This window comes from Erpetoichthys calabaricus, chromosome 10, assembly GCF_900747795.2.
Source record: "Erpetoichthys calabaricus chromosome 10, fErpCal1.3, whole genome shotgun sequence".
NCBI classification, from domain to species: Eukaryota; Metazoa; Chordata; class Cladistia; order Polypteriformes; family Polypteridae; genus Erpetoichthys; species Erpetoichthys calabaricus.
Genome location: NC_041403.2, coordinates 85,708,136 through 85,733,412, shown reverse-complemented (window position 1 = coordinate 85,733,412; position 25,277 = coordinate 85,708,136). Strand labels below are relative to the sequence as shown.

At 38.5% G+C, this 25,277-nt stretch overlaps 2 protein-coding genes across 2 annotated transcripts in view; one reads left to right on the top strand and one right to left on the bottom strand.

Annotated features, from left to right (window-relative positions):
- rpf1 (ribosome production factor 1 homolog) overlaps positions 1-13,960 on the top strand; it is a 23,464-nt gene extending 9,504 nt beyond the window's left edge. Inside the window, exons 5-9 of the mRNA XM_028811543.2 lie at positions 5,938-6,091; positions 8,947-9,029; positions 10,761-10,942; positions 11,620-11,746; positions 12,804-13,960. Coding sequence (XP_028667376.1) covers positions 5,938-6,091; positions 8,947-9,029; positions 10,761-10,942; positions 11,620-11,746; positions 12,804-12,845 — 588 coding nt within the window. The 3' untranslated portion in view covers positions 12,846-13,960. The remainder of the gene's footprint in view (positions 1-5,937; positions 6,092-8,946; positions 9,030-10,760; positions 10,943-11,619; positions 11,747-12,803) is intronic.
- Positions 13,884-25,277, bottom strand: gng5 (guanine nucleotide binding protein (G protein), gamma 5). The gene is made up of 3 exons (XM_028811544.2): positions 25,088-25,277; positions 19,742-19,901; positions 13,884-14,150 (listed from the first exon to the last, which is right to left on the bottom strand). The coding sequence occupies exons 1-2, from the start codon at positions 25,163-25,165 to the stop codon at positions 19,776-19,778; spliced, it is 204 nt and encodes a 67-aa protein (XP_028667377.1). The 5' UTR covers positions 25,166-25,277; the 3' UTR covers positions 13,884-14,150; positions 19,742-19,775.

The following is a 25,277-nucleotide window of genomic DNA, read 5'->3' as shown; positions in this document are numbered from 1 at the left end:
AGAATTTATTTGAGATGATAGTCATTCCATTTATACTGTCCTTTATTAATGCTAATAAATAGCCCATGTCAAGCCATATGTATAGTTACATGTCTGGTTAATTCTGTGACTGAGTAGAATCTTTTGTTTCTATCTGCCAATGTGTCATGGTTCTGCAGCCCAGAAAATCCATCCTCAACTAGAAGTTAATTTTCTTGTTTTAAAAAAAAAAAAAAAAAAAAAAAACTGGTTTGCATTTAATAGTTGAAAAGGGTGACCTTAGTCTATAGCTGTTGATGAATAGCACAGATAGAAGTTGCAAGTCAGTATATTTTATTTGTTTTGTATACAAAAAATATGCAGAAAATGTCAAAAATTAGAAATTAATTCCGCTGCCACATGCAGCCAGCATAGTTTATAAATAAGTAATGTTTTTAGGAATTAGATATACAGCATTTTCAACAGTATTCTGTTCTATACAGTATATTAATAATAAAACTATTCCTTAATGTCTTTTATAAAAAGTTTACTTTGTATAGTTAGAATATTTATATATTTTTAAAAATAAGTTTTAGTATTGTGTAATATTTTTAGAAAATTAACATTTTTCCACTTTTTTTTTTTTTTTTTTACCAGGTCAGTTTAGTTATACTTGTTAATCATGGCACTATAGAGTAGTGATTTGTTGTATGTTTGTTAGCACATGCAAGTAAGAATTTTACTGCATTCTGTCCATGTGGCAAGAGTGGTCCTGTAAACCTATGCCAAGTTCAAAGTAATCTAACTATTTCTTGTAATTGTTCACTTATTTTAGATTATTTTATTATCTGGAAGCATAAAATCTTTGATTTACTTTGAATTTTCCAGTACTGTATTCTGGATTATGGTATTGTAATCAGTTTAAATTAGTGTCATTTAAAAAATCAGAACTGTTGCTGTCTTTATCCATTCTGAATTGTTCTTTGTTAGTTCACTTGTCTGACTTACTCTAGCTCAAAAGTGAAGTCATAGGTTTCTTTGTTACTATATGTGCTTTCATGATAACTCTTCTCCATTCCATTAGAAAAATACAATTGCTTGCAGAAGGTACACATAAATATATAAATACATCAAAACACAAAGAGCACATGTATGTTGCACCCACTGCTTTCTCTATTTCCCTGCATCATGTCAATTATGAGAGATCAAATACAGAGGCTTCAATTGAACACAGATTTCTAGGTCAACTGTTTTCAGATATCATTCTAACTATATTTACATTCAAGTTCATCACTAAAGATGTGTCCTAGTTGTACCACTTGGTGTATGAAAGGCTGGTTTACAATTGCAAATAGTGTGGTGACAACTGGAGAGACTGCAACTGGGGCACTGAGGGCCAGCTTCCCAAACTGCAGGTCCTGTGAGGGAGCGCCCACATAAAGCCATTAGACAGCCCTTCCGAAAGATACCCACTAGGGTAGAGACCTAGTGACCTACAGAATCTCCTGTGCAGGTATTATAGTTAAAACTGAGAGGAAATGGCAGGCACAGAAGGCAGTTGAACAGGAAGAAACAAGGCTGAGACATGGCATGCTGGTAGGCTCGGTGGCAGTCAGTGGCAGTTGGACGAGCTGGGTTTGATAGCATTGCAAGACCCCAACATGGTAAAACCTGGGGGAGAGAGATATCAGCTGATCCAGGACGAGATCTGTGCAGAGGTGGAAGAGGAATGGCGTAGCAGGGCACTGGCTATGTGCCTGCAAGGAGCTTGGATCAATTGGGATAATATAACCGCTTGAAAGATCACATGGCCAAAACATTGAAAATCAGAACCAGCTAGACTGAAGTTTCTGATTCAGTCAGTGTATGATGTCCTTCCAAGCCCATACAACCTGCATTGCTGGGTTCTAGTTGATACCTTGGCATGTTGCCTGTACCAGGCAAGAGGTTCTTTGGGTCACATCTTGAGCTACTGCCCGAAAGCCTTCCGAGAGGAGGTATAGGCTGTGCCAAGACCAAGTGCTGAAGGTAGCAGCTGACACCATCTGCATTGGAATTCAAAAGAGCAAACACCAGCTCCCAATAAGGCACAATTAAGGCAGGAGAAAAACACCAGGTGGAGCTCGGGGCCCCAATTGGGCCGCTATCCTCAGTGTTGAACTGACAGCTGAAGGCTGAAATAGGAAAGCAGTTGAACTTTCTGGAACACATCGCAAGGCCGACTCTCAGGTTAGATTTGGTCTTAACATCTGACCAGTCTAAGCGAGTGATCATGATAGAAGACCAGATCGAGGAGGCCCATTAGAGCAAGAAGACAAAATACCAAGAGGGGTGATCCATGGTGCAGCACACTACTTGGACACAAGCTGGGTCACCAGGGTGAGGGTGTCTGATGACGTAAGACCCGAAACATCTTATGACCCTGGGTTCATCATTGATGATGTGTCCAAATTAAACCACTTGGTGTATGAAGAAACTTAAAAATAATTATTTAATGAAATACATTTGCTTTGATTAAAATGGAGATATACAATTTGTAATTTGCCTTAGTTAAAAAATGTAATGCCAATGTTTTATTAGTTATAATTAAATTCTGATAAGTCAAAATCAGATTTTAACATAATATTTTTAAACCAATTAAGAGTTGCTGAGAGCCAGAGTGTTTTCCAGGAGTTCCCTTCACAAGGCAGGCACAAGCTTTGGACAAAGTGACACTCCAGTGCATGACAAAAGTACATTTTTGATATTTAAAATACAATTTTTGAACAATTCCATTATGAGAAGTCTACAGTATATGCGTTACTCGGAGAAGTCAAAAATGAGAATTAAAATCTGAACACTTCGGGATTGAGTTATCCAGTGGTTTTCAAACTCAGCCCTGGGTTCTCATATGGCTGCAGGTTATTCTAACCAAGTAATGTTTTTAATATGACTCTTAGACTTATTAAGCAAGCTGTTATTTCTCAGTTTCTCTATTTTGGTGGTCCGTGTGGAAATTAAAATCAAGTTGGGTAAATTTTTATGCAAATGTACAAAGTATTTATGTTATATGGAGATAATTTAGTTTTTTAAGCTTGATTTTAAGATGATGATGAAGATAAACATCTTCATTCTCCAATTCTAGGTGTTCTAGTTATTTAATTCGTTATTTACTAAAGAGCATGTTAGCGGGTTTCAGCATTAAATGTTGTTTACCTGGTGTCTGATTCACTTTTTGCTAAATATCATTATTAGGATACATTTAAGGGAGCAAACTACACATAAAAAGACACACTTAGTAAGAAAACGGCAAAAGAGACTAATTCATTTCAACCTATAGCAAAAATACAAATACACCTTATAAATGTTAAAATAACAGTGCTGTCCTTTTCTGAATACAGAGTAAAAGAAGTAAAAAAAAATGACTCCTTGATTGTGAAACTGGTTGGAACAAAAACCTGCAGCCACATGGGTCACTGGGACTGAGTGAGAACTACTGGACTAGTCCAAAATCAGATTAGAGATCTGTCAGGCACATAATATACAGTGCATCCAGAAAGTATTCACAGCGCATCACTTTTTTCACATTTTGTTATGTTACAGCCTTTTTCCAAAATGGATTAAATTCATTTTTTTCATCAGAATTCTACACACAACACCCCATAATGACAATGTGAATAAAGTTTAATTGAGATTTTTGCAAATTTATTAAAAAATAAAAAAAGTGAGAAAGCACATGTTCATAAGTATTCACAGCCTTTGCCATAAAGCTCAAAATTAAGCTCAGATGCATCCCGTTTCCCCTGATCATCCTTGAGATGTTTCTGCAGCTTAATTGGAGTCCACCTGTGGTAAATTCAGTTGATTGGACATAATTTGGAAAGGCACACACCTGTCTATATAAGGTCCCAAAGTTGACAGTTCATGTCAGAGCACAAACCAAGCATGAAGTCAAAGGAATTGTCTGTAGACCTCCGAGACAGGACTGTCTTGAGGCACAAATCTGGGGAAGGTTACAGAAAAATTTCTGCTGCTTTGAAGGTCCCAATGAGCACAGTGGCCTCCATCATCCATAACTGGAAGAAGTTCGAAACCACCAGGACTCTTCCTAGAGCTTGGCCGGCCATCTAAACTGAGCGACCGGGGGAGAAGGGCAGTCAGGGAGGTGCCCAAGAACCCGATGGTCACTCTGTCAGAGCTCCAGAGGTCTTCTGTGGAGAGAGGAGAACCTTCCAGAAGGACAACCATCTCTGCAGCAATCCACCAATCAGGCCTGTATGGTAGAGTGGCCAGATGGAAGCCACTCCTTAGTAAAAGGCACATGGCAGCCCACCTGCAGTTTGCCAAAAGGCACCTGAAGGACTTTCAGACCATGAGAAAGAAAATTCTCTGGTCTGATGAGACAAAGATTGAACTCTTTGGTTTGAATGCCAGGTGTCACGTTTGGAGGAAACCAGGCACCGCTCATCACCAGGCCAATACAAATCCCTACAGTGAAGCATGGTGGTGGCAGCATCATGCTGTGGGGATGTTTTTCAGTAGCAGGAACTGGGAGACTAATCAGGATAAAGGGAAAGATGACTGCAGCAATGTACAGAGACATCCTGGATGAAAACCTGCTCCAGAGTGCTCTTGACCTCAGACTGGGGCGACGGTTCATCTTTCAGCAGGACAACTACCCTAAGCACATATCCAATATATCAAAGGAGTGGCTTCAGGACAACTCTGTGAATGTCCTTGAGTGGCCCAGCCAGAGCCCAGACTTGAATCCGATTGAACATCTCTGGAGAGATCTTAAAATGGCTGTGCACCGACGCTTCCCATCCAACCTGATGGAGCTTGAGAGGTGCTGCAAAGAGGAATGGGCAAAACTGGCCATGGATAGATGTGCCAAGGTTGTGGCATCATATTCAAAAAGACTTGAGGCTGTAATTGCTGCCAAAGGTGCATCGACAAAGTATTGAGCAAAGGCTTTGAATACTTATGTACATGTGATTTCTCAGTTTTTTTATTTTTTAATAAATTTGCAAAAACCTCAAAAACTTTTTTCACATTGTCGTTATGGGGTGTTGTGTGTTCTGAGGAAAGAAATGAATTTAATCTATTTTGGAATAAGGCCGTAACATGCACAAAATGTGGAAAAAGTGATGCGCTGTGAATACTTTCCAGATGCACTGTATATTTTAACTGAAAGCTGTATACAAGTCAATGAAAAAGGTCTTGGTTGTTTAAACCTGTTTGTATATCAAGAGATTTATTATACTGTGCTGATTCACATTTAAGCACTTTGAGTATAGGAAAGGTACTATACAAGTAAAATATTTTTATTATTATGTTCTGCAATTGCATTGTTACCAGTTGAAATTTGAGATACTTGTAGGTCCCAGTATGATCAGTACAAACTGACAGAATTTTTTTCTCAGTGACATCCATAGAGCTTTCAGTTAGAGAGATATCTTTAATTACATTTGACTTGTCAAAATTTAAATTTTGAATGTCCGATTTACATTTGTTTTAACCAAAACACAATTTAAAAAAAAATTGGAAGCTTTCATGAGTAAAAATAATTCAGGTATTTTTAATTAAAAACTTCATACAAGTGAAAAAAGACCCTCAGTTTTGACCACCCTAAATGTATTTATAAGTTTTAGTTAAAGGCAGTTTCAATATGTGTGATAACTAAAAAACAGAATTTGTGTTCATTGTGTTATCTTTTGTATTATACACAAAGAACTGCTACATTTTTCATTCTGCTAGTACAGTAATTGAATTTTCTTTTGTATTAAGTTCTAGACCTGTATTAATTACACATCTGACTTGATAATTAGAATGTGTAAACCGTGTAAAATTGAAGTTAAATGTTTTATGTAGAATTTGGCAAGCATAGATTTCTATTACATCTCAGTAACTTGGTAAGACTGAATATGTTCTTGTTGCAAGATTGTTATGTATTTGGCATATTTTTGGTACTGACTGACATTGAATATTTTTTCCCTTTAGAGGACAGTGAGATTTTGTGAACAGCTGGCCACAGTAATTCCAGACTCCCATGTGTACTACAGAAGAGGTTTGGCGTTGAAGAAAATTATTCCACAGTGTGTTGCCAGAGACTTTACATATCTAATTGTTGTTAATGAGGACCGAAAAGTACCCAGTATCCTTTTTGTTATGAACATATTTATAAAATGAGTTTTACTTTTATGAGAAGTGCACCTACTTAATATTCAGTATTTGTGGTAGACCTTAAAGTAAATTTTCACAAGACTCGCATATTAAACATGTGTTCCCAGAAGGAGGTGTTTCATCTCGCAGGGCACCCTGGATATGCTCGAGAGGAGTTGCAGAGCAAGGCTCAATGGCAACTCTGGTCTGTACGGGGAACTGAGAAGGACGGCTGCGAGGGCTCCGAGGGCAGATAAAGAGGCATTTGTTAGAGGAATCTGTGAGCAAGTGACACAACATCTGTGGTCTAGCAACCCACGTCCTGCTTACAGAGGAATCGAAGCATTACTTACATCTGAATCTGTTCCTCGGAGAGTCGCAGTCAGGGCGGCTGATGGAACGGTCCTTGCGGATGACACTGCAGTTGTGACCCGCTGGGCCGACTACTTTGAGCAGTTGTTCAAAGCTGATCCTCCGGCTAGGACGTTGGATATCTCTGGGTCCACGGTTCTTGAGGCTGATCCTCCAATTAGCTGTGAACCACCCAATCTCACTGAGATTGCACAGGTGGTGAACCAACTGAGGCGAGGAAAGGCTGCAGAGATCTGCAGTATCCGGGGTGAACTTCTTCAGGCTGGTGGTAAGGCTGTCCTCTTGGCATTGTAAGCAATCTTTACTTCCATTTGGGAGACTGGCATCATCCCAAATGACTGGAAAATGGGACTTGTCCCTATCTGGAAAGGGAAGGATGATCGCTTGGATTGTGGCAAGTACAAGGGGATAACACTGCTCTCTGTGCCGGGTAAGGTCCTTGCTAGGGTCGTCCTCAATAGGATCTGTGATCCCTTGCTCACCTACCAGCGACCGGAACAGTCTGGTTTTACACCTAAGAAGTCTACCATCGACCGCATCCTGGTACTGAGGGTTCTCATAGAGCGCAAACACGAATATCGGCAGTTTCTTTGCAACATTTGTCGATTTTCTTAAGCATTCAACTCAAGTTGATCAAGCTACCCTGTGGGACATCCTGAGGGTTCGCAGGATCCCCTCGAGGTTGCTGGATATCATGGCCGGCCTACACACTGGTACTGTGAGTGCTGTGCAGAGTGGAGGCAGAACCTCTGTTTTCCCCAGTCGATTCTGGGGTTCGTCAGGGGTGTGTTCTTGCACCTACTCTGTTCAATGCTTGTATGGATGGGTGTTGGGCAAGGTCATGGGGTCCAGTGGCTGTGGGGCATCTGTTGGTGAAGAAAGATTCATGGATCTTGGCTTTGCTGACAATGCAGTGATCTTTGCGGAGTAAATGGAGGCTGTGATTGGGGGCCGCTCGAGAACCTGAGCGAGGAGTCGGAGTGCCTGGGCTTGCGAGTGTCCTGGATAAAACCCAAGATCCAGGCCTTTAATGACCTCTTGGGCACAGCCATCAGCAGTGTGTCTGTTTGCGGAAAGAGTGTCGACCTTGTCGAGAGGTTTACTTACCTTGACAGTGACATTCGTGTCTCTGGTGACTCTTCCTATGAAGTCAGTAGACAGATTGGGAGAGCATGGGGGGTCATGAGGTCACTGGAAAGGGGTGTGTAGCACTCCTGCTATCTATGCAAAAGGACGAAGGTCCAAGTCTTTAGAGTCCTGGTGCTTCCTGTCTTGCTATATGGTTGCGAGACATGGACACTCTTCAGTGACCTGAGATGAAGACTAGACTCCTTTGGTACTGTGTCTCTCCGGAAAATTCTTGGGTACCATTGGTTTGACTTTGTGTCGAATGAGCGGTTGCTCATGGAGTCCCGAATGAGGCACATTACCTGCACTGTGAGGGAGCGTCAGTTATGGCACTACGGCCATGTGGTGTGTTTCCCCGAGGGCGTGTTGGGACCCGAGTGGCTGGACCAGGCCAAGGGGTCGCCCACGTAACACCTGGCTGCAGCAGATAGAAGGTCAATTCTGGAGGTTGGGACTGGACCGCGTGTCTGCCTGGTTGCCAACCGGGAACCCGAGCTGTTTTGTCGTGTAGTGGGTGCATGCTCCCCGACTTGACTTGACATCATAAAATGATATCTTGAATTGCACCGTGTTCTTTGAGAAATTTATTTTTTTTTATCAAATTATATGTTCTGAAGCTACTGTCCTTTTAATCTCTTTGGCTGGTAAAGGAAATGATTTTCATCCATTTTCTAAAACATTTTCTTTGAAAAAGTATCAGCATATGCAAGGCAAGGGCAAATCCTTGATGGGAATACCTTACTCATGCATCCACTGCCAGTCTGGCAAATTTAGAGTCACTAATTAATATATACATTTTTGTCCACAAATACCAGTGCTACCCAGTGCTAAACTGTGTCATTAATTAAGAACTTGTTTAACATATATAATTATCCATTAGTAGTTTGAAATTTTCCTTGTAGCCTTAACTACTGCACAGTGGACCACTAGAGCTAGCATTTTAGCTTTACAGCTCTAAGAAGACTCTCTGTGAATCCTGTCCTAGTCAGTTTGTGGAGTTGGCTTATTTCCCCCCTTGTCTGAGTGAAGTTTCTTGTGTGTCCTGGTTTTCCATTCTTTTCCTAAAGGCGTTGACAGATGGGTGACTCTTAATTGGCTTGATAACAAGTATGAGTGTGTGCCTGGTTTTCTTTTTTGACACTTGAGACTGCCAGAATAGGCTTTGGACGGCATTGACACTCTATTTGGAATGTGTGGTTCTATGAAATTAATGGATGTAGTTGACAGTAAATAAAGATGCAAAAATATCCTAAATGAGTGGGGAAAAAAGAGCATATGGCTTTTAGAAAGGTTTTGTTTTGTTCTCTCTCCCCCCCCCTTCCATGTGAGCTTCCTTAACCAATACAGATGGTTTAGTACTTTGTCATCTTCCTAATGGACCAACAGCTCACTTTAAAGTGAGTAATGTTCGTCTCCGCAAAGAAATGAAGGTAGGATAAGCAGTAAAACCTTACTCAAAAAAAAAAACTGGGCTGAATGTTGTCAGCATTGTGCATGTTTGATTAAAATGTATGTATGTTGCTCTTATTTTTGAGTCAGACTTGACACTTATCTTGCATGATAACTTTCCAAATATTTGTTCAATTTTAAATCTTTGAAACCAGCACGAAATTAATGTACAATATATATGATGGTGTCCATGTACTAAACATTGCCATTGTAGTTGCATTAACAATATGTAAATGCTGATTTAGGCTTTACATAGTTGGAAGACCTGCTTTTTACACTGCAATTTATAAGACATTATGATGTGGAAGATGGATATATTGATAAAAGCTTGTTCTAATACATGCCTCATACAGAAAGGTGGCTTGTAGGTTTCTTGCTGTTATCGAAGAGCAATAGTGTAATTTTGCAGAAGAATACCGGAGAAGAATGCATATTTTGGAGAAAATTTTTAATAGTATCTGAATTGTGTATCAGTGTATGTTAAAGAGGGATGCTAGCTTAGCTCTAACGGATGAGGCATTTTAGGAAGTGCTTGGCAGGAGTTAACTGCGGTGTCTTCATGTTATTTTTCCTTATGTCGGCTGGAAGTAAGGCAAAGCACTAAAATGCAAGTAACTGATTCACTGTGAAGCTGCTAGTGCTATTTAGCTAATAATTCTAATTATTTTGAAGTATTGTGAATAAGCTTAACTGGTTACTCATGCACAAATAACTGGTACTTAATATATAAACCACTAACCAAACATTTTGCTATGTATTTATTGGTGGAAAGCAAATACCCTTTAGCTTACTTGCTGTAGCATAGTTGTTTACTTACCTCTCTCCCTTTTTTTCTTGCCCAGTGAGAGTGTTGACATATAATAAAATGTTTATTTAACCATTCTTCTATTTTTGTGAACAGCTTGGCCATAAATTCATAGTAGTGGCTCTGTTTCACTCAGTTTAATGGCACAGATCACCACTACATAGCTGTGTGTATAGCAGTGCAGATAGTTCTTTTAAGTGTTATTTATAGCTACCAAGTTTTTCTCATAATGCTATGTTAGAAGGCCTCCACATATGCCCAGGTAAAATATTTATCTGCACATATGTCAAGACTGTGGAAAATAATGATAGCCCACACCCCAGCACAACAGCCTAGAGTGGCCTATCTTCACTTACTGCCATATTTCTAATTTCATTACACTCTGTTGAGAGACACTTTGCTGCTTGTTCCATTGTGAATGCCAACCGCCACACTGCATGCACAAGTCTCCTTATGCTGTCGACTATCATCTTATTTTGCATTGATTCTCCACGTAGAGGAGAGTTGCTTGAAGTTTGTTGGTGTTTGTACTGCTTTGCAGTAGGTCAGCATTTGGCTGCTGTAGGATGAGTACAAGACTGAAAGCAGATCCTTTATCCATCAGTGTACTGCATCTTAGTTCATTTCTCTTGTATATCTACCCACATCATGCCTTATTCTAGCTGTTATGTGCCTTGGGTTCTACCAGCACCATTAGGGAAAAAAAGTATTTCATACTAGTATGAGTGCTGTTTTGAACACTGGAAGAAAAGGACCATGTTTGGCTTCATTGTTAAAAAAAACTAAAACCATTAAATTTACATTCTTCTGTAATTAGATTAATTTAAATGATAGCTTCCTGTGCGTGTTATTGTTTTTTCATAACACAAGTTTTAATACTTTTTTTTTTTTTTTTTTTTTTAATAAGCGAAGAGGCAAAGACCCAAGTGAACATCTTCCTGAAGTTATTCTCAATAACTTCACCACACGACTTGGCCATTCAATTGGTCGAATGTTTGCCTCTCTGTTTCCTCATGACCCAAATTTTATTGGACGGCAAGTGGCAACATTCCACAACCAGCGAGATTACATCTTTTTTAGATTTCACAGGTTTGATTTTTTTTTTTTTTTTAAATTGTATATTCTTTAATAGCATGTCAAAACATGGTTTCATATTTTGCAACAGATTATTATAGCCCAGATTATGGTCCAGTGTAAGATTTTTTTTTTATTATTTTAACACTATACTGGCCCTGTCCAGGGCTGTATTTGGCCTTGTATTCAGTGCTGCTGAGATAAGCTTTGACCCCCAATCTCAAATGAGATTGACCGAGTCTGAAAATGTTATGTTTTTAGCAGTCTTTTGTAATTTTTTGAAATGGAATATAAGAAATATATTACTGTGATTTAGTGAGTAGTCTATGCAGCACTGGTATTAAATCGGGGGGGATGTTGAACAGAATGGCATGAAACTGGAACATATCAAACTTATGGTCCTTTTTTTAACAGTGGCATAGAATTCTGATTTCACCGGGAATCAACAGTCAATGGCACAATCATATTACCAAAGCATTTAGTAGAGTAATAACTTCATTACCTGATCTTTTCTATTACATGGGGCATATTATGCTGTAACTAATGTTTACTGCAACGTTTGTATCATTCTTAACTGCCATTGCTCCACAGATAAATATATGATCATATACATTGTTAAATCAGAGATATTTAAAAATTTGTATACTTCAAGAGAAACTTGTAAACCTATTTACTATTTGATTTTCTTATAGATATATCTTTAAAAATGAAAAGAGAGTAGGTCTTCAGGAACTTGGACCTCGATTTACACTGAAACTTAGATCTCTTCAAAAAGGAACGTTTGACTCAAAGTTTGGTGAATATGAATGGGTGCACAAGGTAAGAGTTAAGTTGAAATCTTACTCAATAGGTGAAATGTCTTTAATAGTAGACAAATTAAGAGTTTAAGCTCTTTAATTTTAAGTAATTGTTATTTTTCATATTTTATAAAATTGTTGTGTATTTCACAGTTGTGCTTTTCCACTTCTCCCTGTCCTGATGTGCAAAAAAGGTTGATAAATTTCACTTTGCTGTGTTTTTCTAAAAATCCTCCTTGTATTAGTCCATGGAGCTTTCAGACTCATTTATTTGCGTTAGGAGAGTCATAAAAAGTTTCCAAAATGCTTACAAATTGTTCTGAAGATAATGGGTTTTTTTTTCCACCAAAATTAACCTGTGAAATTACTGGGAATGAGACATCTTTAAGTAGGGCAGGTCACAGCTTTAAAATTTGAATCTGTAGTATTGTACCAGTGGCCATTCCAGTGAGATGACTAAATAGCCTAAGTTGGAAGATAATACCGGTGTTACGAGCATTCTTATATTTCATCTTCTTTACTAGTCCATATTTGCTCATTGTGCATCACTCCAGTTTTATGTCCTCTTATTTTTATTTTTAACCACCAACCCTCACTCTCCAGCTGCAAACATGAAAACTCTACTGCTGTGTTTCTAGCTTATTGAAACTTGGTCATGTTGCTGATGGCATGCAAGACTTGGATAGGTAGAAGGTAAAATTAATGCAACCATGTGTAGAGGAATCCTGGAGGATAACTGCAGTCTGTCAGAAGGTTTGTGTGGGCAATGATGCTGGAGCCATCTTCAAGTTTATTGAAAATAAACTGTAGAGATTTCTGAACAAAGCTGCAATAAACATATCCTAAAAGACATTCCTGCTAAAGAGACACAACACAGGCAATAGTTTTGCTGTGTACTTCAACACACATATATACCTGTGTGTGAAAATTATATATTATACACACACACTGTTGCTTCATATTGGTGAATGCGTTATAGCCACTGCATGTTTTCCAGTTTTAATAATGTATACTGAATAGTTTTGTAGTTTTTTTTTTTTTTTTTGAATCCTCTCACAATCTGTGTTTTTATTTCACAGCGCCATGAAATGGACAGTTGTAGAAGAAAGTTTCATTTGTAAAAAGTATTTTTGTGAACCAAGAAAATTTAAAGACAGACCTGAAGTTCTTGCAATTGGAGGAATAAAATCTACTGCAACCTTACCCTTTTTTGGGTGCATCTTTAGTGCCTACATGTTGAATTTGTTATATGACTGACAAGTAATAAGGCTCAACTGTGTGTTCTGCAGTGGCAGAAATCTGCTTTATTGGTAAAGTTTGCACCACAAGAGAAAATGTTTAACAACTGCACCTTCCAAAAGGTATCTTGACAGCTTTTTATGTAAACTATAACCCATTGTGTACATTTTAATATCTATTTATTACAAGTGTTTTCAGAGTAAATACTTAATCATGATTTTTTTTAAATATATATTGTTTAATAAATGAACCCAGTGTATGCTCAGGATGGCTGTTTAATGTCTAATTTTAGACATAATAAAAACATTTCTGATCTGTAAAAAAAAAATACATTAACTTCTATTGTTACTGTAGCCCTTTGCCATGCCGTATGGCAATTGGTGAGAGGAGACTCTTTTACTGAAATCTTGAAAACTTACAGGCAGTCTGGCAACCAGCATAGGGACACGAAACAAATGAGTGTACTTGGTAGTTTCAACGAAAGTTCATTGCTTTCAGATTTTCCATGTTGGTGCTGAGGAAACCAAACTATCGATTTCAAACTGTAAACACACTTCATAATTGTTCCGCAAAATTTAAAATAAGTAAATACAATATCAGTTTTGAAAGTTTTTTTTTTTTTATTAAACACATTTTAGTGATTCATATTTGCATCCAGTAATTTTAAAAACAGCCTTTTTGTAAAATTTGTATATAAAATACATCAGGACAGAATGGCATCTAATTACAGGAAACAGTTTACAAATTGAATTATCCTAAATATTACATAACATCTAAAGGAAATGTTTAGAACAGCACCTTTGAGTAAATATAGTCGCTGTGTATTTAGCATTTTTTTTTTGTAAAACCACAATATAAGGAATGTCTTCAGTTAAATGGCATTTATTTTAGAGATATTTATTTTCAAGAACATTAAAAAAAAATAAACAGTATTCATATGATTGTGGTCTTCATCAACTGTGAACGTGAACACACATTCCTTAGCATGCATAGACAACAAAGCAGTAGACAGAGGTAGGTGTATTTAAAGGCACATAACTGTCAAAATTGCTTGAAGTTTATATATAAAAAAAACAAAACAAAACACACACGTGTTCAGATATTGGCTCTGGTTAATAACCAGACTGGATGAATTCCTGATGCTTTATGTACTTCAGAGTTTAGAATAGAACAGTATTTGCCAAAACCTGAAAGACAAAATAAATTTATTTGAATTAATTGAATTTACTGATTAACGTACGATTGTGAAAAAAGTTTATCCTCTTAAGCTACTAGTTGTTAAATTTGTCATAGTAAACTGTGTTCTCAAATCAAGCAGTTTCCATAAATATGCCTGTTCTTATTGTACTGTTTAAAAGGGGTCTAAGGGGCATCTGTCGAAATTGGGAGTTGCACTTAAGTTTTACTGAATACATCCACCTTGGGGCTACAGAAATTTTGCTTTCAGAAACCTTTTGAAGTAGTAAATGATCACATTCTTGGAGCAATTTTCGTGAAGTAAAGAGACATTCCTTTTTACAGCAACCATTGTGGGTGTGTTTTTCATGTACACAAGGAAGTAAAAATCACTAATCAGCAATACATTTTACTATTCCTGAAGACATACTGCCCGAAACATCTATGACAGAACCAAAACTTACTCTAGAGTGAAAGCAATGACTAGGCAAAGTCCACTCCACACAGGCAGACAGCAAAGGTTCTGTACTGTGGCCATGGAAGTTCCATTTCAGGATTTTTGGACTTTGTTTGGCATTGTGAACTATTTCAGCAAGTCCCTATATTTCATATGGTGTAGTCAGCACAGAAGCAGTACAATTGTAAACCTGTAGTAAATAATCTTTAGTTTAGGCAGACAAGTATGCAGGTTTGCAGAGATTTTTTTCTGTCTTGTGCCCAGCTTCCCCACAGCCCTGCTCAAGATAAGCATATTTAGAAAGTGGATGGATGGAATGCAAGTATCCAAGTTAGAATCTACAAGTATGAAAAAGTTGGTGCTTTCCATACTGGAATGGTTTCCGGAGTTTATTTCAATTTGAAGTTCTCTGCACCAGAAGGAAAAGAAAAGCCAATAATGCTGTATACATAGAAGCTTTCCACTGGTTGAGATAACTGCAACAACTTTAATGGTTAAAAAGGCTTTGTAATATATTCTTTGAAATTACTTTTCACCTTTCCACCTATCGTGCACTTGAATGAACCCAGTGAATTTTACTAAACAAGTTTAAATTCTGCTGCAAATTATACACATACACCCTCTATGTAGTGTACTACTACTCTAATTCCAAAGACGTTGGCACAGTATGGAGAATGCTAATAAGAGCACCAAAGAGCAATTTTATTCACCTTGTACTACACCGAAAATACTGCAACTGTTTACCTTATAAATTTTTCTGAAAATGTATTCACGTCAAATCTGATGACTGCATCATGTTCCCAAAAATAAGTTGGGACAATAACAGGTTTACCCCCGTGTAATGTCACCCTCTCTTTTATTAACACTACTGCGAAGCATTCAGGCATTGAAGACACAAGCTTGTCAAGTTTAGCAAGCAGAACTGTCTCCCATTCATCCAGTATGCAGGTGGTCAGCTGTGTAGGCAGTTGTGCAGGGCTTTCATTGTCACACATTCACAAACGAGAGACAGTTCAGGACTGCAGAGAGGCTAGTCTAGTATCTGCACTGTCTGCTCACACAGCCATGCACTTGTAGTCAGGGCTAAATAAGAGTCTGACATTTTCCTACTGAAAATGGACACCCCTGCAAAAGACAACATCTGGAGGGAAGAATACACTGCTCCAAAACTTGTACAGATCTTTATGCATTAATGGTGCCTTCACAAATGTGCAAGTTCCCCATGTCATGACATACGCTGGCTTTTGGACCCAATGCTGAAAGCACCTTGGATAGTCTTTTTCCTCTTTGGCCAAGAGAAAAGGATGGCGGTTATTTCCAAAAATATTTGAAATATTGACTTGGACTGCAATCCACGATTCTACTTTGCTACTTTCCATCTTCGATGAGACCAAGCCCGAAGAATTCGGCAGCACTTCTGAATAGTGTTGATGTATGGCTTCTGCTTTGTAACTTTAGTAAAACTGCCATTTGCAACTGTGGAATGTAGCAGTAAAAGGGGGCAACTGACAAAGGTTTACCAAGTTATTGGCAATCCAAGTCATGATATCCATTACATATCCATGACTTTTTAGACCGAGAACTCGGGGAACAAAGATAACACACACTCAGAACTAGTTTTCAGCTTTATCCTTTACGTGCCAAACTTTAACTGGACTCTTTGAATCTTAATTACGTTATGAGCTGTACAAGGGTGAAATGCCCAAAATCCTATTTATCTGGCTTTGGGGAACATTGTTCTCAACGTGCTGGATTATTCACGGACACCTCTGTTACCACATAAGCAAGTTTTGAGCCATCCTTGCACTTGATGGAGTACACCATTTTTGGAGGCTCCTTTACATACCAGAACCTGACTGCCTCACCTGTTTAACATTGCCCTTATTTTAGCTTGTCACATTGACATTCGTTTGGAAGTGCTGCAGGCACCAATTTCAGAATAAATGTATCTTCAAAAAATAGTGCAGTTGATTCAGTAAAACAAACTGCCCTGTCTTTTTAATACAAGTAAAAGTAAATTTACAAATTGCTAGTTTTTGTTAACATTTTCCATACTGTCCCAACTTTTTTGTATAATGTGGCATTTATTATGGTAGTAGGCTGTCTGAGACACAGCCAATAAAAAAAATGCAGTTGATGTATACAAGTTAAATACTTATATTTTTCCCCCGGAGGAAAATTCAGCTATGCAGTATCTCAAACACATCATGGTTTAAAAAAAAAAAAAGGCACAAATGGGTCAATTGTTACAGTGCTGGAAGGTAGAGTGGCAACCAGGCCATAAATCACTTGTATTGACAACAGCATTATAAAATGTCACAGCCGCAGGAACAAATGATCTTCTAAAGTATTGTGTTCTACAGCATACTGAAAGAAGGCAACTACTACATTTACTTTTCTGTTCCATCTAAATATTATGGAGGGGGGTGGCCTGTACCTTCTTTCCCATACACTTTTCCACCACAATTCCCAATGAGTCCACAGTCATGTCCAGCACCAAACCAGCCATCTTCACCTGCTTGTCCAGCCTCTTAATGTCCTTATCTGCCATACTACCTTCCCCAACAAACAGCAGAAAAAAAGATGACACTGGCAACAGTGTCACAGCTTCTGTGGTATGTAAATAAATATTCCCCAAAAAACCACCACACCTCTCACAACCTGTGGAACAATCAATCAATCACCGACAACAAAGATATGCTTAGTAAACTAAGAGGAGAGAATGGCACAAAGATGTGATAGTTTTGGGGTGTTGTGAGTGAACATTGTAAGGGTTGATATAGTATCATGGCAGTGTTCTATACTAAATGCAATTTCAGTGACCATGGAGAACTGTTGGTGCCTCATTGCATGTTTGACCTTCATGGCAGATACTTAATCTACATCTGTAACATCGATGCAAAGAAGATTTTCTGTTAATTTAACCTGCCTTGATGAGGAAGATATCCTTCTGGTGAAACTCTTAACAGTTTCAATAAACTTCATTCTTCCAATAGTGTGAAAGATGTGTTTGCTGGACCACTATGGTGGTGGTACAGTTCTAAGAAATATTGAAAAGGCTGTACAGCAGACCCCTTAGCTTTCAGCACAATGTCAGTTGTTAGTATTAAACATTAACTTGAATTAAGTGGCACATAACATTTTATGAAAACATTTAGCTATATGACTTGACTTTTGTACACAGTTTATTAAATGAAAAAGTGTATGCTGAATAATTTGCAAACTTGGCTAGAAGAATGTACTATTATTGGTAAAGCTCTTTTACAAAATGTTGTTCTAAAGGTGAGGTAAATAAACCGCACGGACTTGGAAATTTTTGGACTATATTTCTCATTAAACTCACTACGCCCCAAGATGTCTGGAAGGAGAAACACACAACACATCAGCACTCTCCGGCACCTGGTCAAGTGACTATTCACATTATCCTTTCAAAAACAATCATGCCTTTATGCCTCACCCATTAAACAATTTGTTTACTCGGATTTATTAAAGCTAACACTAACCATTTACACTGGCAGTGACATACACCCCAAAATTCTATTCACTATTTTGAAGAACTGTTTTAATAACTATGTTTACTTTCCACCTTTCTCTTTTACTAATAATTTCGTGAGAAATATGCTTGATTGGAAACAAACAATTTTATTATAGTGCCATTGTTATTGGTCTATGTATGCAGTCACAATATGGTGCCAGTTTTCTTATTTAGTTCCTCAGATTAAAGTTTGTTCTTGTAACTGTGTGCGAGTACAGTCAAAACAACTGCATCCATTTCTAGGTCTCTTCATCACTGCTGTTTTAAATCTGATTTACTGATGTGTAAGCAGCAGGTGATTAACCAGTTGCTATGAAGTACCAGATGAAATTCTTCTTGCAGTATGGATTTTGAAAATAATTTACCAGTTTTCTCAAAAAAGTAGTAGAAAACTGTCAAACATTTTTAAACATAGGTTTTTGTGATTCTGTGTTTGGTGTATTAGTATTTTAAAGGTCTTTGTGTACAGACTTGTATGTGAACAATGTGTAATTGATCCATCTACCCATTTAAAAATATTACCCAGAGAGATGTACATGTTAGCCTGATTAGTGAGTGGAATGTGAACAGACAGAACAAACCGGTAAAGGCCACGTCTTGTGCTGCATTAACAGCACCGGAGTGAGTTATTGGTTCAACACAGACAAAGTCCAGCTATTACATCTATTTGTGTAGTTTAGCCTTAAAAAGTGTTAAGGAAGAGCTGCACCTATGTGCACAAGTAATCAGTAATACTGTACATTTGTGACTTGTTAAAAAACAATGTTTCCCTTTGTAAAGTACATGCAAATGCATTACAAAAATGCAGGTCCAGTACTTAAAGCTGTCAGAATTTATATTATACTTAGATCAGGAAAACACCTAGTAGAGAGCTTGACTGTTGTGCGACATTTGAGGCATTTAAGAAGAACATTTTAAGCAAGCAGTTGTTTCAGGAGTTTGGTTTATAAATACTTGCAAGTATAAAACAAAGGAATAACTAGTGGGTCAACTATGTCATGCTAGCAGACATTCCAAGTCTACAGTGCGGTCTTCCAGTGCTCAGCAGAATATGTAAAATACTCAAAATCTTTCAATTTTGAGTTGCTGTAACTTAACTTCTGCATTTGACTATTTTTTCACATTGACTTTTTATAGCAAATGTTCTTCTTGGATTTTAACATCTCTACTGACAGTAAAACTAGCAGACCTTCAAGTAACAATTTCATTGTAGTATGTGCACATAACAAACTTTATTTATACCATACGTGAATTTCGTTAACTTTGATTTCTGTAGTCTGCTCTTTTCCACCAGATGACAACTTTGTCCTTTTTAAAAGGAGACATACAGTTGAGTTCTACACATTATAAACATTACACAATAGCAGAAATAGCTGCACACCAGGTAAATTTGGCATTTTTCTGTTTCTGAAATCTGTTATTTAGTGTAATAGAACCAAGACTTTATGAGAATCTCTGGCTTAAGCAGCATACTTAGTAGTCGTCATGTTACAATGACACGTATGTTAGTTAAACAGAGCATGTTTGTGTTAGAGGGTTAAGTTCTCCAAGTCAACATTTTAGTAGTAAAGATTCAAAACAGTAAAAGCACACTGAAATTGTGTACTTACCAATGATAAAAATAATGTTAAAATTCCTAATGGTTTATAAGAATGAACACACTTTCTGCGGTCTGAAGGGGTTGGTGCTGGAAGACACCCCAGTCAACAAAGGGTCCTGATTCTCATTCTGTACGCAGAACTGCTGAAGGTCTGTAGCAGCTTGGGACACCTATAAGATAAAAGTCCAGCATTAACAAGCACATTTGTTCAATTCAGACAAAGTAATGATGCTATACAGTAATCCCTCCTCCATCGCGGGGGTTGCATTCCAGAACCACCCACGAAATAAGAAAATCCGCGAAGTAGAAACCATATGTTTATATGGTTATTTTTATATTGTCATGCTTGGGTCACAGATTTGCGCAGAAACACAGGAGGTTGTAGAGAGACAGGAACGTTATTCAAACACTGCAAACAAACATTTGTCTCTTTTTCAAAAGTTTAAACTGTGCTCCATGACAAGACAGAGATGACAGTTCTGTCTCACAATTAAAAGAATGCAAACATATCTTCTTCTTCAAAGGAGTGCGTGTCAGGAGCACAGAATGTCACATAGATAGAGAAAACAATCCCTAGCAAACAAATCAATAGGGCTGTTTGGCTTTTAAGTATGCGAAGCACCGCGGCACAAAGCTGTTGAAGGCGGCAGCTCACACCCCCTCCGTCAGGAGCAGGGAGAGAGAGAGATAGAGAGAGACAGAGTTTGTTTTTCAGTCAAAAATCAATACGTGCCCTTTGAGCTTTTAAGTATGCGAAGCACTGTGCAGCATGTCGTTTCAGGAAGCAGCTGCACAAAAGATAGCAACGTGAAGATAATCTTTCAGCATTTTTAGACGAGCATCTGTATCGTCTTGGTGTGCGAACAGCCCCCCTACTCAATCCCCGTACATCAGAATCACAGATAGTCATCGCAAGAGAGAGAGAAAAGTAAGCAATCTAGCTTCTCAGCCATCTGCCAATAGCGTCCCTTGTATGAAATCAACTGGGCAAACCAACTGAGGAAGCATGTACCAGAAATTAAAAGACCCATTGTCCGCAGAAATCCGCACACCAGCAAAAAATCCGCGACATATATTTAAATATGCTTACATATAAAATCCGCGATGGAGTGAAGCCGCGACAGGCGATATAGCGAGGGATCACTGTATTACAATATCTGCACCTTTTAGAGGCCCATCTGGTTGAAGGAGAATAATTTAATGCTCTTGATACCTCACACTTACTATTAACTATTCTGTCCAGCTCTCAAGATCAGGCGTTTTCTAAACTGGCCCTAGTGTGTAATTTGTGTGTGTATTTGTTCTGATGAACTGGTGCTCTGTCCAGGGTTTCTTCCTGACTTGTGCCTTATGCTAGTTGGAATAGGCTCCAGCAGACCCTTCGACCCTGTTCAGAAATGAGCGGATTAGAAAATCACTGACTTTTCAGGTGTACTGGAAGGCTGTTCCCACATGCATCTGCCACTGACAAATAACCAAAGGTCATTCCAATGCGGAAAAGAAAGTTCCATCATTTCTCCTGTACAGCCTTCACTGGGGGAGTATCAGTTATACACAGCCTAAACACTCTCTCTCTTACTTTCTTTTCAGTGTGCAATCTTTATGCATTTCATTTGTACAGTGCCTACTAAACTCCTGGGAAGTTTCAACATTTTATCTCACTTTATATAACACTGAATCACTGTGGACTTAATTTGACTTGACGCTGATCAACAAAAAACACACTTCCAACGTCAAAGCGAAAACAGATCTCTTCAAAGTGGTCTAAATTAATCACAAATATTAAAACACAAATTGAGCGTGCAAGTATTTACCCCCTTCAGGTTTAATAGATGCAGATATGACAGCTGTTAGTCTGTGTGAACAGGTCTCTATCAGCTTTGCACATCTGGACATGAAGGTTTCTCCATTCTTCTTTGCAGAACTGTTCAAGCTCAGTCAGACTGAATGGAGATCATGAGTAAACTGCCTTTTTCAGGTCCTGCCAGAATTTCTTAATTTGACACTCCAGGACATTAATATTGTTATTTTTAAGTCATTCTTGTGTAGCTTTGGCTTTATGCTTGTAGCTATTGTCTTGCTGGAAAACAAACCTTCTCCAAGGCATAGGCTTCTTGCAGACCGCCTTAGGCTTTTCTTGTAGATTGCTGCATTCATTGTCTCCTCTACCCTGACAAGCCTTCCAGAGTCTGCTGCAGAGAAGCATCCTCACAGCATTGTGCTATCAACACAATGCTCCACAGCAGACATGGTTTGTTTTTATTTTTATTAATAGGGTTTGCTCAAAAAGCTCAGTTTTGGTCACATCAGACCATAGGACCTTCTTCCAGCTGACTTCAGAGACTTCCAAGTAACTTACGGCAAATTCTAGTCAAGATGTCACAAGTACGTGTGCGTTTTTTTTCTTCTTCTCTCTTTGCCAATCTCCCATAAAACTATTGTCTGCACAGTCTCCAATCTTGACCGCTGTAGTTTGTAACTCCATCAGAATTATCACAGGACTCTTGATGGCCTCTCTCATCTCCTTCTTGCACAGTTTTTGTGGATGACCTGCTTGAGGCAGATTTACAGCTATGCCATACTCTTCCATTTCTTAATGATTGACCTAACTGGATTCCAAGGGGATGTACAGTGAATGAGATATTTTCTTGTCTCCGTCCCCCGACTTGTGCTTTTCAATCACCTCTTCAAGGAGTCACCTGGAATGTTCTTTTGGCTTCATTGTGTAGGTCAGGCCATGACACTAACTCACCATTAGTTAGCTGGATCTTCCAGGTGAGGTGCATTTATACTACAATCAGCTGAACCCCCTCTAACAATAAATAGGGGGTTCCATTGAACTCACTCTGCAACTTCTAAAGCCACGTAGCTGTTCCAATGATGATTTAGGTGGTCATATTAAAGTGGGTGAGTACTTAATCAATTAATTGTGTTTTAAAGTTGTAATTAATTTAGGCAACCTAACAGAGATCTATTTTCACTTTAGATATAAAATGGTCTTTTTCTGCTGATCAGTGTCAAAGAGCCAAATTAAATCCCATGTGATTCAATGTTGTATAACAGTAAAATGTAAAAACCTTCAAGGGGTGAATACTTTTTATAGGTATTGGAGATGTTTGTTTCCTTGTATATACTGTATGTACTTTAGCATTCTCTTAAAAAGTCATATGTAAGATTTCACTGCACTGTGTGCACGAGATTGACCCTATGAACTTGTTCAGGCAGCAGCAGTGTAATGCTATTTAAGTTAACACAAACCCAGCAATTAGACTACAACATACTCTTAAAATGACTGCTCAACACTCAATGTCAACTGGACAACCTAAAAGAAACTTGCTCAACTATAAAACTAAGTGCCCAATCATCATACAATTCATTTTGCCTCTGGTTTAACTGCCATTACCAGGGTTTACAGCACTTATAAGTTCTTGAGTTTTCTTCTTCTACCAAACATGGAAGCGGACATCCTTAAGATTGAAATTATCTGCTGCCACATTCATGGGGGGGCCCTCTTCATCCTCAACAAGTATCACTGTGTACCTCCTTGGTCAGTCACTTTCTTCCTTTTGATGCACATGCCTGAACTATTTCGGAACACACCACACAAACTACTTCTTAAACAATGCACTTTTCATCCTCTCCCTCAATCCTCCTTCTTTCAGTCTTTTCCAAATCTAGGCCATGCTCTGATGACATCAGCCACCTCTTACTCTCACTTACCATACAAACAACAACATGACAATTAAAACAATCAAATAAAATCAGCTCTTGAGCAATGATACCAATAGTTGGAGTGTGTAATGAAGGCGATTGAATGTTCAAACAATAATCAACTGGGGTCCAGGGATTGTGACAGGCTCGTTTCATGAAAACTGTGCTATGGTCACATGTGTGTGTCAATCGACGGAATGGCATTTCACCCAGGGCTGGTTTTTGCTTTTACTCCAATAGATGCTGAGAGGCTCCAGCACAGCCCATCCATAAAATTAAAGTTGGGCAGAAAACACATGGGGTTGATTACAGCACATAACAGAAATTCTACTCTTTCCGAAGTCTTCATTTTGTCACCCCGTCTTATTCCTGCTCTTTGGAGTATAAATCACAACCTAACTGAACACTCCCAAAACCGCCTAGGCTTAACCCGTTTGGAGGAACACTGCTTACTGTGAAAAGTGCTAAACAGGATTTATCAAAGGAAATCAAACACTCTCAGATCTTGGAAAAACACGATAAAATGTGAAAATGACTTTCAAATACAATATGTGGTTTTAAATGATGTTAAACAAAAAAAAAAAAAAAACAAAACGATGTGATCCTTTGCTACCATACAAATCGTGCCAAGGACCTCCTAGAGCAGGGCTTCCCAAATGAAGACATGGGGACCCTCTGTGGCTGCAGGCTTTTGTTCTACCCACATTCACAATCAGTAATAATAATTGATCTCATTTAATTAGCTTACCTTTTTTCACTTATTCTACATTCAGAAAAGCACGATAGTATCATTTTTACATGTATAAGATATTTAGCAGTATTTCTATTATTTTAACATCTTTAAATGATTGCCTAGTTTTTTCTGTTATTTTAAGCTTCTTCTGTGTAGTTTGCTACTTTCGTTGTATCCTAATAATGACAAAAAAGATGAGCAACAAAAGTTGGTTCGTACAAAAACCTGCAGCCATTGTGGGTCTCCAGGACCGAGACCGAGAACCCCCCTGTCCGTGAGTATCGTTCAGGTCCGGCCCAATATCGGACACTTTCATTGTAATGCGCACGTGTTCCGGAAAATTCGGACAGTTCTTGTCACAATTAAGAAAAAAAAGGACAGAAAACAACAATTAGCGGTACTATAACAGGAAGGGCGTTATACAAAACGTGAACGCTTCGCAGTAATCGATAGTTCAAAACTAACAGTCGCCAGTATCACAATAACGGCTTTTCCTTTTTGCTTCCTCATTACAAGCACACGTCTTTAAGATGGCTCATTCCAAAAACGTTCTCCCTGTGCAAGACAGCGAGCGCTCTACCGTCGGTTCCTGGTTTAACGCCGGACACGACGGCCTCAGAGACGTACGTTTCGCCGGAAATGGCTTAATTTAAAACATGTTAGCAAGAGGTCCTACTCAAAGGAGGACGGCCAGACCGCGAACACCACTAAAAGATACATTTATAGATTTTACTACGAAATATTCCAACGAACGAATGCTACACTTTTCCATTTTAGTCAGACTACACGTCTGTTCTCCTGGGCTGTCGTTACAAAATCCCACAAGAGGCACAAAGAGCCCAGCCAGCGTCCCCACGCCCTGCTCGCGTTTACAGTTACCAAACGCATTCACGTTCTCAAGATGAGACTCACCTTCACCCTGTGTATGCTGGCTTCATAGCGCAGCTGCTCCACAACTTTCTTCATATAGTTCACGTTTGAACCGGACATTTTGCTACACTTGGTTTTAATCACTATGTACCAAAACACTCGTCGCTCTCTTCTTTTCGGTTCTTCCCTTCCGGGGACTGAAAAGCTCACTAGCGCCGCTTACGGTGCCACT